This window comes from Anneissia japonica, unplaced genomic scaffold, assembly GCF_011630105.1.
Source record: "Anneissia japonica isolate Jap-2015-1 unplaced genomic scaffold, ASM1163010v1 scaffold199_len4679917_cov187, whole genome shotgun sequence".
Classification (NCBI taxonomy): Eukaryota; Metazoa; Echinodermata; class Crinoidea; order Comatulida; family Comatulidae; genus Anneissia; species Anneissia japonica.
This window is the reverse complement of record NW_022686322.1, coordinates 1,781,438-1,796,870: the sequence shown is the minus strand read 5'-3', so window position 1 is coordinate 1,796,870 and position 15,433 is coordinate 1,781,438. Positions and strand designations below refer to the sequence as shown.

General features: G+C 30.9%; 1 protein-coding gene across 1 annotated transcript in view; it reads right to left on the bottom strand.

The window, feature by feature from the left end:
• The window catches only part of LOC117114490 (meiotic nuclear division protein 1 homolog), a 28,700-nt gene extending 14,920 nt beyond the window's left edge, over positions 1-13,780 (bottom strand). The window contains exon 1 of the mRNA XM_033258160.1: positions 13,723-13,780. Coding sequence (XP_033114051.1) covers positions 13,723-13,780 — 58 coding nt within the window. The remainder of the gene's footprint in view (positions 1-13,722) is intronic.
• Between the last annotated feature and the right edge of the window lie 1,653 nt (positions 13,781-15,433).

The following is a 15,433-nucleotide window of genomic DNA, read 5'->3' as shown; positions in this document are numbered from 1 at the left end:
GTTGTAGTTAAGTTATGCAAGTTGTTCGTCGATAACGTCTAGCGTACCCAAAACTTATTTATAACCTATGAGATAATTGCGTCTATATATAAGTTACTAATACATTATGTATACTTCAAACTTGTTATGGATATGCTATGTATATGCCCAAAATTGAAAAAAAAAAAAACATTGATATTTCAGTGTATGCCAGCATTTTAGAGAAATTTTGAAACATCGGCATACGCAGGCTAAATCGTCAAGGTGTGACAAGGCCATGATAGAATATCTTATCATTAAAATATTTTAATTTATTCAGTCCAAATATGTACAATATTTATAGATTCTTTCATCACTAATACTTATGGAACAGTAATATCCTATTTATGATTCTAATTTGTGCTAAAAATCTTTCATTATTGAAAATGTTAACTTTGTACATTTAAGAGTTCAGTTTAAAATTAGAATGTGAAAAAATATTCCTCGCCAATTACCAGTTTTATAAATAACACTCTTTCTATATTCTATGAATAGTAATCAGTTGAAGATGAAGCTCTGTAAATCATTGAAAACTTAAATTCCATCAGTGTACAATTGGATGTTAATAGCCTATCCATAGGTCTTTTTCAATGGCCAATTAAATGTTTTAAAATTTAATTTTAGGATTTTCCAAATGTCCTTGCAGTTGGGATATCTTCAACTCAAGAAATCCTGAATGAAGGTACACAGAGTAAAGTTAAGCAACAATATAAAATAAACCAGGTTATATTAACATAGAGAAAGTGAAAAGGTGAGCAAAACCATATATAAATCTATATATCTTCTTGTACAACATATCTCACTCTACTGGGACTTTAGAATTCATGTAAAGACATAATTTACAGGCGAATTTAATGGACTCATTCAGTAATAAATTATTAACATGTCAAAAGCATGTCTTCGGAAATCCTGTAAAAGGGTCCGCACTATTTTTTTCCCGCGAGGGGGTGTGTCAAACGTGATCATTGATCACATGATGCCATGTGATGGTGATTTTAGAGATACATTAGCAGTAAACAAAACAGGAAATCAAGAATTTAAATCCAAAATAATTCTAGAGTAAAATTTCCCTATATGTTCAAAATTTCATATATATATATATATTTTGATTTTGATTTAATGTGACATCAATATTTATGTGGTATATAGTGAGCATGTATGTTTATAGCTCCATTCACATTTTAAAGTGAATCGTATAATAAGTTACTATTTACATTTACATCCATCCATTTAAAGATTATACTCATTCTTTCATTCATAAATTGATGTTACTTTTAAACGTTAGGTCTGATATTACAGAAACTGAATATACTATTCCATTTATATAAATCTATTTAAAGTATTAGTAGAAGTTGTGGGTATTTATAGAATGCCTAACATACACTGGCATATACGTAGAGTACTTACAGTAAGTGGTTAGACAAATATTTTCCTCAAAATGAGAGCTGAATGTAAAAAAAAATGTGCGTATTTCCCTTCCCACCCAAAAAAATATGCAATCATGGCGTCACGGATGATGTAACCAACTGTCATGGTACCATGATACTTCAAGTGACAGTAAAGAACATCACATACACTATGTATGTGACACTATACAGTAAGCCGCATTGTTATTACAGTATGGCCAGGCATTTACATCCACAATATGTGGGTATTTATATGGGCCTATATAATATTTATGTTGGTAATTAGGTATATTAAAAATACCCACATAGATACTGTGCTATAGATTTGTACTGTCTTATGTACAATTTCTGGCTATTGTATGTATGTATGTATGTATAAAAATAAAAACATGAATTTTCCTCAGAAGAAAATTAATAAAACATTTATTATATTATTAGAAAAATATTGTAGTTTATAATAATGCTAGCACATTTCCATCTCATCATACACTGACACTATTTGAGAATATACACAGGTTCTATGTACCATAAAAAATAGAATTTATAGGAGACACAAATAGCCTTTTCAAGTATGGAAACATATACAGATGTACCTGAGGAAGCCATACGTGCAGTGACATGAGTTTGTGGAAATAACATATTTTATTAATCTCAAAAGTGTCGTAATTCTCTTCTTTAATAGTGTATATAGCTCTTATATAGCTCTGCTCCTTTCAATGAATGTATTCAGACTAGTATGCATTCTGAGTGCGTGTCCATTTTCAGTATGTATACATTTACAGTTGTAGTAAAGTGAATCTAATCAATGGCTAGTAGTATATATATATAGTCTATATGTATTAACTTACATGCCTTACAAACGCTAGTCCTACTTCAGATCACTGAATTTATGCATAAAAGTTAATGGCTAGTTCATCAAAACTCCATGAATGAGTTCACTCTAGAAACGCCGTAGAATTCAGAATGAGAAGCAACGATCGCGGACTTACACTGAGCGTGTGCAATACCTGAGGACACGTAATAGCTTCTGCATTAACATGATGGAATACCCAGTAGCATAAACAGTACATTTACATGATTTTTATTAACTTTGTGAGAATTCAGGAAATGTTTTATGCCTCGTTAAACACAATTTCTACATCTCGTTTTTTTTCCTCTCTCTCCAGACATTATTTTTCACTCATTAATATCAAATGCACACAGTATGATTTATAATTAAACCTCAACCGCCGCTTATAAATTCAGTCGTAGATAATTTCTTAGAAGCATGTTAAAATATTACCATGTATTTTTACAGGGAACACTATCACGATGGGGAAAACTATCCCCACAATATCCAACCTAAATGGAACAATCCATATCTCTTGAAAAAATATAGATAAATTTTATTGCTTGAAAAATTAATTTAATTTATAATTTATTAAAACACAATTTGCATTTCCAATCCATATAATTGAGATTATATCCTTGAGGTGTTGGGTTTCCGGTGTGAAGATCCATGGTTCAAATCTCTCATTTGACCATTTTGTACGTTTCATTTGATTATGATCATTCATCATCAGTTGATTAATACAGCGCTTTGCCTAAAGTGACAGATCCACGTGATGACCTCATGTCGCATGAGTCAGGAATATAATGGTCAATAAGGCTATTTTACATGCTAAATCATTATAGCCAATCGTAATGCTTCATATGAATTACAAAATTAATGCGGGCTCAAATTTATCACATATGACAATGTCAGACTGCCACATTAAATGGAATGAAATTAGTTCTTGAGATCATACCTTCTTCACTCTTAATGTGATTAGAAGAGTGCAGATAGAAGTGTTATATCAGTAGTGTATCTGGAGTCTAGAAATGTGGGGCTACTTAAATGGGGTGTGAAGTTGGAGTGGGTACTGGTGATGTGGGCATTTATAATGCACCTCTTCCTTGCGGTTATAAAGGGCAGTTCTTTTCCCTGGTCATTGGGTCCACATGCTTTAAGTATTGCTGCTGGTAATCAGCACAGCAACAGGCAAACCCACCAGATACCCATTTATACTCCTGGTTGGAGAGAAGCAATGCAGATAAAGTGCCTTGCTCAAGGACACAAGCGATATGCACGACGAGGGATTGAAATTCCGACCTCGAGGTTGGGAACCAAACTGTTTCTGCTGCGCAGGTTGAAGAATAAGGTGATTTTTAACTATGAGTTTAATTCTTTTTGCTTGCTTCAGACATTTACAATGGTGGGGGGGGGGGGAAGAGACAGCCAATTATGGACTAGAATATACTCTTAGCACATAATTAATTAAGTCATAAATATTAATGCTCAGACCAACTGAAAGTATTATTCACAGGATTAAAAAGCACATTTAATTCCATAAATTCACAAAGATTCCAGCTAAGAGCAGATTGTGGTCATTAACGTTGACCACATCTTCAGGAACTTACTGCATTCAATAACATGCTGTATAAAGCTAAGTATTTCTTGGTAATATTTTAATCAAATTAAAATAAGGAAAGATTACTTTTTATGAAATGTTAAGTAAAAGTAGTAAAATTATAACACATAATATTAATATAAAGCAATTAAGTAAAAATGGCCAAGAATGTAACAATAATTGACGAAATGTGTTTCTCATTTATCAAACTAAATCTGCCAAAGGCATATAGGTGGAGGAGAAAATTTAATTAAAATACATTAATTAAAAAAAATGGGAATATATAGACAGAGGGCACAGTTCGGCGCTTGCTTGAGATCATGCCACTAGAAATGATAATGTGATTTAAACAATTCATTAACCAGATTGCTTTATATTTATAGCATTTAATATTATAACAAAAATTAATATATAATGAGTAAAGGAAAACATGTATTTTTCAAAAATTAAAGAAGAGTTAAAGAATGAGGAAATATGTTATTATTCAGCCATATTAACTCAATATTTAAATGGTTGAATGAAACTATTAATGTACAAGAGAATGAAAGGTACAATAATGAATAAATGAATAAGTGAATATGTAAATGAAAAAAAAAGATGAAAGTAAGTGGGTAAGTGAATAAATATATAAATCAATTTTAAAATCCAATGATACAATAATCTTCAGTTCCACAGATGGATATCATTTAAATCTAACTTACTTCCAGAGTTGATTAATAAAAAAACAAGAATAATATTAAGAAGCATTTGAAGGATTATATAGAGCTGATAGCCAATATACCCTGTCTTGATTGTTATTAAAGTATGATCCTTCTCAACCCCATCCTAGTAATTTTAATTAAAGGGACGAACGTGTGACATCACATGCACAGTGCAATCTAACTCTGGCTCAGCATTAATAGACATACATGAAATGATAACCAAACACATAACACAAAACTATGGATGATTATTTTCAACAGCCATTAAAGGATTACTGATTAATCCTCCACATTAAATTGTGATAATGATTCTTTTGAGATTCACTTTAAGTGTCTATTCCAACTTCGTTATACCTTCGCATCCTCCATAAGCCCTTTTAAGACAGCTATCCTGCAATATTGTGATAACCGCTTTTGCACAGGTGACTGGCAACGCAAGTAAGTTTGCATTGCTGTAAATATTACGACACTGCAGCACCTTCTTGTCTGACAGACTTTGAGAAATTATGCAAATATAATCATCAAGCAAACCAATCCTCAGTTGCTAGGTCTATGCCCTTCTCCTTCCCTCCTCCCCTTTACTGACATCAGCAATCAAAATACTGTAAAGCCAAGCATATCTTTTTTCCTATCTCTGTTATTCTTATCATGTTATAAAACCATTTGATTTTAAGGTGTTTCGTTTGCTAATCGAACGCGAAAGCCCCACCCACAAAGTCACGAAAACCTTAGACAATGGTGGCTAGACTTTACCGAGTTGGCGAACATTTTCTTTGCTATCAACCTTCTTTACGAAAGAGAATTCAAGGTAGGCGGTATGCAAATGAATCTTATATTCATAGTATTAATCTATTTCATAGAACAGGCGAGGAAATTGTTGTAAAAAGCCTCTGCATTTTGCTCCCAAAGGAAGAGGGAAAAGCCGCATTCATTCAACCTCGTGTAAATTTGGGTATCTACAAGCAAAGGTCAACCAAAACACACATGGCTGAAATAAATAAATACTGATCTGAAACCCATAGATAAAACTTTAAACACACTCACGCATGATGATTATAATAGGGCAAACTGACGACGCACCATTATAAGGCTTATGGCTTAAATAAATAGCCGTATCGGCCCAGAGAGAGAGATAACCAAGCATAGACATCTAGGCCTAGGCTCACGTATGTTTCGCATTGACAACCAGCTGTCTAAGGAAATTAAAATGTCCCAGAATAGGTTTTTTGATCACGTGACTAAATGACGCTCGCTGATTAGTCGGTTTATCTGTCAATCAAATCTCGTCGAGATATTAATTACTTCCCCCACTGTATACTCACTAAAGCTAGTCTACATTAGCAATAAGAAACAGCTATATCTATATCTATAACATTTATACCGCGCTATTTCCAGTGGATTCATAGCACCGAGTGTTAAAATCAATGTAAAAACCGTAAAAGTGTTGGATTCTGAGTTATGCGGTTAACCAAAAATAATTTAAAAAAAAAAAAAAAAGAATAACTAAAAATATATCTGTTCTATATTGGTATTGGCACTGCACTGTGGGTGACATGGATCCCCAGGGCTCAGACAAAATTTTGAATTTCAAATTTGAATTAGTGCAAAAATAGTATATAGCTGCTTTATTTTCTACACAACCAGGTAACAAATGTAACAGAAATATTGCGCTAATACTACTAGGATTTGAAATGTTCTAGCAGCATGTGAGTAAAACCCTTTTGAAACAGAAAAAACTATGTCAGTATGCCCTTCCGATGGTGTTTTGTCAGTATGATTCCCATAATGTCGCTGTATTAATTCAGCTCTGCCTGAAAGGGTAATAGGGAAATAACTTGTCCTCTACAGATTGAAGATAAAACTCCAGCATATCTATCTGTCCTGTATGATTGATTACCGCTCAAATCAAACAGACTTTAATGCGAAAAATCTTCAAGTCCCTCGCTGCGAGGAAGTTTAGATCAGAGGCAGAATATTTAGAATAGATGGTGAAAGGATGGCCAAGCACCCATCAATACGCTGTTGATATGTCAAGAGGGAGAACATATCAAGTCCTTTAAGCAGTATATCTCATTCCATATTGAAGGACCTTGTTATGTTTTTCTAGGAATTTGGTTTGGCATGTATACTGAGTACTTGAAGGAATAATTACCATTTGCGAATAAAAAAAGAGCAGGAGAAGACTTGACAGAATTGGTTTTTGCTGTTGGTAAAAAAAGATGTATATTCACATGTGTTAATTCATAAGCACCATGTAAATACTGATCAGAAATCCTAATTACCTATTTAATCTATGAACAAATTGCCTCAATCTAATCAATATATTTAATATAACAATAAAATAGTAACAACAACAAACACTATAATGAAAATAATAAAAGTTGGAGTTTAGTAGCATAAAATACAAATGAATTAAAGTACAGTAACCTTCTTTAGACTAACAAAATTGAAACATAAGCATTCGCTGGCTTCATCTGGTGAATTTATAATGAAAATAATTAGACTGGAATTATAAAGCTAAGGATGCAAGGTATTAAAAATTATTAGTAAGACCCTCCATGTAAGAGTGATTTATAAATGTTTAAGTTATTATTATTATTTATTATAAATTGTTAAAAACAGAAAAGAGGAATAGAAAAATAATTAGTTGTAGATTGTTTAAGGTGCTCTCCTTACAATTTGAGGATCCTGGGTTCAAATCTTATATATCCCAGAATTTTCCACATGGCATGAATTAAGGTTATAATATGCATTTTGAATGACCAATAGAAAAACATAAGAAAAATTATACAAAAGCTAACTATTAAACTTAAACAATACGAAAACTTCTGGATCTTTTTGAAGTTTATATAATTTTGTCTTGTAATTTTTATCTTGTTTTGTTCTATTTTCATTTTTATTATTTTATATAATTTCATAATAGAATAAATACAAAATTAATTATTAAGGAAAATCCATTAGATAAAAAGCATGCATGTTCCAAAAAGTAAGTACGATAAAAAATACCACATTCGATGATAATGTATATCAAATTTTTTTATAAGAATATACAATAGTCGAAACCCAGAGTTGAACAAATAGAGCTGATATGGTTGTTGAGAAACAACTTATTTCTAATAGATTCCGAAATTTAAATGAAAAGCATTATTCTCTGTACTTTATTTGTAAACCAAAGCAGTCTTATCCATTTTAATATAAACTTGTTATTACTGCGTGAAAAAACGACCAATACAAAATCCAATGACTTGAAATAACTTCCTTAACACATGTTTTTTGTTCAAGCATGGTTCAAGCCATAAAATAAAATCTTGGAAGATTTTAGTAGCTATTGTGTGGCATTAGAATGTAATCTCGAAACAGGCAATGTACTTGCGACTGTTCCGTTAACAGTACTTTGACAAATATCTTGTACGAACCGGAAGACAATAAAAGCCTTGTAATTTCTTCCCAATACATTTAATGGTCACATTTGTCTCTGGGGGAAAAAAAATGAGGAGCTGAACGTGCTAAAAGCATAGTATGAGCTGATAGACTCAATTTATAGTATTCATAAATATTGGGTTATAAATTTTATAGTGAGATTCTATACCATAATTTATAGTATTTATCACATCTCCATATCCTTTATTTGTTTTAATCTAATTATTATAATATCCTTAATTTATTAGTATTTATTAATTCATTTAAAATACATTCTCTATCTTAACTTTTTTTCATTGGTGTGTTAATTTTCAAATTTATGTTATACCACTTCTATCCAACAAAAAAGGGGGTGGGGCTACATGATGTATTTTCTACCAACTAAAGAAGAGTGGGAGGGGCGACAAGATACAGTTTCCACTTGATACCTGATTGCAATTCCTGTTTTTCAGAAAAGTTGCTCTTTAACTAGGTCTAAGAGTTGTTAGAGAGGAACACAAGCCAATTTAAATAGAAAGTGCTACTCAGAAATAATAATTTTACAGTGTTTATGTCTGGATCTGTTCCTGTATTTTAATGTCAAAGAACAAAAATGAAACGAAAAAACGAAAAAGATGATACAAGTTATTTTCTTGTTTACAATCACACAGAAATGAATAAGAAACGAAACAGGTTGCCTTTGACCAAGAAAAATCTAGCTTTATTAGGACTCTAACCTAGGGCCTTGCGCTTACAGTGCAATTGTCAGTAAACCAGTTGACCACAAAGAATTTGACAATCAAAGTGGGAGTATTGATTGAGCTTTTCACACTATATTTCCAAAGTGTGACTTGTCGCAGGTGAAATTGCGCTTTCTCATATTATAGGGCGGGACTATCAAGTACGTGTTTGTATATTCATTCCTTTTCTGTTATTCATTAATCGATTATTTATTCATTGCATAATGTAACTTATTTCTATATTTGTCTATTTCCTAATGACAGTATAGAATCGCAGATACACATTTTCTGCTTCTCTTTGCAAATTTAAAATCGCACTTTAATCCTAATTTGTTCTCTTGTGGCTATTGACATACTGTACATTGCCTTTGATCTACTTATGAATTGGCGCCCGGATATAACTTTCAGATATTATTATTATTGTTATAAATTTGGTATACATGTGAAGGTATGTGGAACAGCGGTAAATCGTTCAGCTTCCAATCTTGAGGCTGTGGGTTTGAGCCAGATGCTGGTCACATAACTTGTACCCTTAGACACTTTTTCTGTGTTTGTCTTTCTCCTCTCAGATGTATTAATGAGTACACTGCATGATGTGAATGATTTAAAACAAAATTAAAATATGCTGAACATCTCCATATCTAAATAACCTGGGAAATACAAACACATAGCGGCTATGGAGTTGTGGGGACTATAATCTAACAAATAACACATTTAGACAAAGTATACATATTGAGAAAGAATAGAAGAGGAGGGGCATGCCTTACAAACACATATGATTTAAATTAATGAATTTATAACAATTTTTGTTAAAAAGCAAGAAAATATGCATATTGGGAAAGGAAAGACGAGGAGGGGTATGCTTCACAAACACATACAATTTAAATAATTAAATTAAATAATTAAATTTATAATAGATTTCTAAAAAGAATGCACAATCAGAAATGGATCGATATGGACCAAACAAAATCAAATTTCAAATATCAGTAAAGTTAGTCAATTCAATTACTTCATTGTTATATTTTTCCATCATGCTCCCACCCCACAAGAGACGAAGTGAATCTCGATAAAATACAGCGCATAAGTCATGCGGATTCTAAGCCGGTGTTTGCAATGATTTGTAGGTTAGGTTGAGGAGCGATAGAAGGGGAATGACACAGATGACAGGTGAGTGTAAACACAAGCAGTCGGAATATCACGCATATTGAGAAAAAATTAGCAAGTGAGAGATATTGGATTTAGAAATGAGACACCTGGCTTAGTATATTACGTAGCTTTTTAAAATGGTAATTAAAGCAATTCAATACTGCTACTAGTAAATACTGTAAGCCTGAAGAAAAAAGAACAGGACTAGTAAATTCTAATGTAATTTTATGTATTACAAGAAAACTTATTTTATATTTTATATTATAAATTTGATACAGTCATACTTGGAGAAAAATTTTGGAAACAAATTACTGCTAGGTAATATTACAGTACTCCAGTTAACAATCTAATTAAATTATAAACATACCTAATAATTAAATATATATGATGTATAAGAATATGGAAATAAATACTGAAAAATTTACAATACCTTAAATAAATATTATAAAGAATTCAAATGATGAAATGCCCAGTAAATTGCATAGTAAAAAAATTTATACCTGTGGCATTAAATGTAAACAACATTCTTTTTATTTATATAAGAAAACATATTTTATTTTTTATACTACAAATTTTGGTATATTTTGATTTGGAGAAAATTTTAGAAAATAAATAAACTGCTGGGTAATATATGGTACTCCACTTAACAAACTAAATAAATTATAAACACACCCTAACAATTAAAAATATATAATGAATGTGGAAATAAATAAAATGAAAAAGTTAAAATATACCTTGGGAAAATATTATAAAGAATTTAAGAATGAAACACACAGTAAATTGCATAAAGTAATTTATACATTTATTAGCACCAGAGGAAAAAAAACATTCCCTTTTTAGAATTTAATTGATTATTTTAATTACAATAGTAAAAAAACTCTCAAATATTCAATTTAATTTTGGATGGATATCTATACATTAACAGCTCTTTTCTTGCATACAATTCAAAGAAGATAAATTGAAAAATCTATTCACGAATTCGGGAAACTTATGTCTAATTTGATAAAGCATGTTGCAGATAATGAAGAAAAGTGCGTTTATACAGAAGTGGAAATGATCGATGTACAAAGGGGATACAATGTTATGAAAGGTATATTTTATTGATGAGCCCAAGTGATGCATAATATTTCTATAGATTTATCATTTTGTTGAACTCAAACTATGTAACCTGTATTAAAATTATCTTGGTTTCAATTTCCTTTTCTCAAAGGAATTTTCCTTCATAAAATTTATCTTAATTAGTTGAGAAAAGAAGGAAAGAAATTTCCATCTGCTTGTATATCAGACAATAACAATTTATCATTTTTAATATCAACAGGATCTTCGTTTTCATACATTCATCATCGCCAATGCTCACTAAGAAATCCAAAATATATGTTTATTCTATGGTTCAAACAATGATAATATTTATTTGAAATTTTTCAAGAAAAAATGTTATTACTATTTGATAGTAAAGATTAAATTTCATGATTATCTACAAAGTCTAGCTTCTAGCTTTTTAGAATAACTTTAATGTATCTAGTGTGTGAATTGAACCCTGAATTAAGGTTGAGTGACACAATCAGTCCTCTGATAAATCTTACCATATCATACACATCAATAATATTAGGACTATTACTATTAAGATTATCATTATATTTAAAAAAATTATGAGTAAAGGTAAAAAAAAGCTGTTGGATATATGATTAACTACATAAAAATAAAGAGGTGCAAGCTGAAAAAAATAAGGTGATTTTTAACTATATTAAGTGTAAATTTTCAGTGGGAGGTGGGGTATCAGACTGGGATGCAAGCTTTTTTTTGCAGAATCTGGCCTCTTGTACATCCCTAAGAAAGTGCTAAACTTGGCATGTGCACCAAGGCGGTAAGTGAGCATTAAGAGAAGAATTCAGTGAACCATACATTCCACAACAGAGATTTTCTAATACATCTGCATCCACCAAGTAAACAATTCATTTAGTAAATAAAAACTATAAGGCAGCTGTAGTGGAGATACGTTTTTCTTCTTTTAATCTGAATCAACTGTGTGCCATCCAATTGAAATAATAAAGACCCCGCTGCACACTTTGTTTCTCGGAGGAGTGATTGCACCTTGGCTCTAATGAAGGGTGACACAGAATGCTGCCTTGGGGCCTTCAGTGGGATGCTTGGACAAAGAGGGCCATTCAGTGTATTGATTATACACTGAGTATTAGTTATAACCTTACATGATTATCCGATATTAATTTAATCTCAAATTCCCTAAGGAGGGTATAATCTTGAAGATTACTATTTATTTCCTACTATTTATAAAACAGTTATTATTATATGATTATTAATTTTGCTTCAATTAATATTTTTATTATTTCATTATCATTACTAGATTATAATTATTTGTATTTCTATTATTGTTATTATTATTGTTATTATTATTATTATTATATTATTATTATTATCATCAATAATGTTATTATCAATAATTTTTTTGCAATAAACAGCTGTTTAAGTGAAACACATAGTTTCCTACTATGGAAACTGACAAATGCACAGGGAAGATTACCCTTTGTTAGCTACCATCTCATGTGAGGCAAATAAAATTATGAATTATAAATTATTATAAAAAAATTTAACAAAACTATTATATTTATTATTATTATATATTATTTTTATAAAGTTTGTATATTGGAAATTAAAGAGAATATTGCAAACAGTGAAAGAGAAAGTCTGATACGGAAAACTTACAGGTGCTCCATATTGATTCTTCTTAAATATTTGTTTGAAATGATTAATATTTACTTAACTTTATTGTTTCGAGTTTATGCCAATATTGTACATGTTTAACTAACAACACTGCAAACTATTATATATCATAATTTATATGTTTTATCACAACAGAGTTTCTTGTTATGAAATTTAATCAGAGCATCGGCTGGTTTAGCAAAGTGACACAATTGAACACATGGTTAGGTTTTTGTATACTTGCGATATTGTTTTCTCTTAGGCTATACTTAGCGATCAAATTCTGTCTGCTGTTATTATTAGCAACATATAGGAACTATTCCATAAAATTATTCACTTCATGTTTTAGATACTAACAAAAAGATGGATGATTTGCTTTAAAAACCAATACAGAAAGGCTATTTTCACATAGAATCTCTCAAAACATTATCTGTATAAAAATTAAATAAAAATACACATTTTGTTTTAGAGCATATATTAATATACTCTCTTATAAAAATTCCATGACTTAAGATCGAATAATCAATTAATTATTCCTGTATTTCACAGGTCTTAAATTACCTGTAGATTAAACTTCAATATAACTTTTATCATTATAAAATGCAACTTAAAATAATTAACAAAAAGATCAAAATCATTTTCTACTACCTTTTCAAAAAATATTTCCATCATTCTGGTTCTCTTCTCCTCTAAACTTAGGCCTCTTTTCCTTGACTGTGAAAAAAACATAGAAAATAATATAATAATTGCAATCAATTTTAATATAAAATATGACAATTATAGGGTTTTTTTGTATTCATGGCCAAATGGAGCAATCTCCCGTTGCAAAGTAAAAACAAATGAATAATTTAATATAAAACTTGTAGGCCTTTTAATTGAAATTATAGTATCCATATTTTGCCAAAATCATCCCCATCCACTTCCATCTCCTTCCTTTCCTCCCACTAACCAGAATTGGAATCGTTGCCACAAGATTAATATGTATGAGTTTGACTATACAATCAATATGACTGAAAAAATACTTGATAGAAATTTGTATTACAGAGCACACCCTTATACTGTATATAAATTTTGGAAATTATACTTTTAATGTAACATTTTGTAAATATTTTAATGGATTTACTAGTATATATCCATCTTTCTTGCCACAATCACATCTACCCACCTCCACCTCGCTCTTCTTCTCTTCCCTTCTCACTGACCACCAATGGAATTGTTGCCATAATATTATGAGTATAAAAAATTAATATTAGTAAAGGAATAATTAATGGAAATTTATATTATGCACAACTTTACATCCAAATTTAGGAAATTATAATGTTATCAATGTAATATTTCGTAAATATTTTCAATGGATTTATTAGTATGTTAAGTAAATTTTATCATATTTATGTTGAAAACTCATCCGGATTTAAATATTTTCATTTGCGCTTTGCCTACCTTCCTTCAAAATGTCTTAAATGTTTAGTTAAGATTTTCATTGCCTATTTGACCTTCTGAATGCAACTTGTGTTTGTTGTATGTGTACATAATACATGGGAGATTTTTTTATCTGCTATTGGAGATTCACCATTTTCTTTATATAAACAGATGAATTAGAAGAGAATGCATTATGGAATGGATAAAAATGTTGTACAAGTTAAAAAAATAAAAATGAAGGGAATAACTAAATGCAAAAATGACTTTAATGTTCTAAAATTTTGACAGTAAATCATAACGACACCAAAAACCATCCAATGAGAACAACATACAGTATATCATTTCAGTTTCTAATGAGAATTTCTCACTGAATTCTCTCTCTAAAAAAAAAAAAACCCTGGGAATTTCATTGCTAGCTTCGTTCCCTGGGGAATCTGAGAACATCCAAGGGGAAAACTAGCACCTTTCGGGTTTAATAATCACCGCTTCACATCTACGGCAGCTTGATCTGATGCACTGGAATCAATGCGAGTCAACGAGGTTGAATGGCGAGGAAGCCTGGGAACAAGCTCTCTGAGTAAACAGGGCGTGAAAGAACGCACTGCCTCCACTAGTCCATTGATTTTCAGCCTTTAGTGTTGCAAGTTTTCATTACCATTTAGGCACTCGGTGTTAAGCACCTGTGAAATGTGCTATTGGAAAATTGAGTTGAGCAGAACAATGAACAAAGTTATCCTAACCATATGAAAAACAAGTATTTATTTAGTAACAGAGGCTGCAAAGGTAAAAACAGTAGACTGTTGACTTTGTAGACATTGTTACAAAAATATCAACGTTCTCGAAAGACCACAAGTAATTCTAACTGCAGGTAAGCTTTTAACTTTGCGGTACGCTTTAGGAAAATGAAATAAATCTCCATTGTTTATAAAAATCAATTTAATCCAGTTTTAAAGCTCACAGAATAACAAAAAATCTGAAGCTTGAAGAGCTGATCTGCTGTTATGAATAGATGGAATTTAAAGTGCATATTGATTTTTATTTGTATTTTTACAGCTAGTATTAACAGTATCACTTTAAAAGATTAAGTGTATGTAGTTGATTCATATTTAGAAAGGGAACAATGACTACATATTGGCCCTGCCCACTTTTACTTTTGCATGTTATATAACAACTTTTAATGGTCTGTTGAATAGTTGGCTACTGCAACTTTCTTCACTTTGAAAGTGAAAACAGAAACGCGAACAAATATCTAGACTGTGATAAAGCTATTTGTTTCATGAAGATACTGTCTGTGATCTCTAGTCAGGAAATTGAAACTCTGTACATTATATTCAAATATCCAAATAATGAATAAGAACTTAGATCATTATGTAGAGTCAGTATGTGGAGTCAACAACCGAATTAGCGGTACATCCTAGGGGCATGCAGATGGGACCTTCTCTTACTCTTACTCTTAC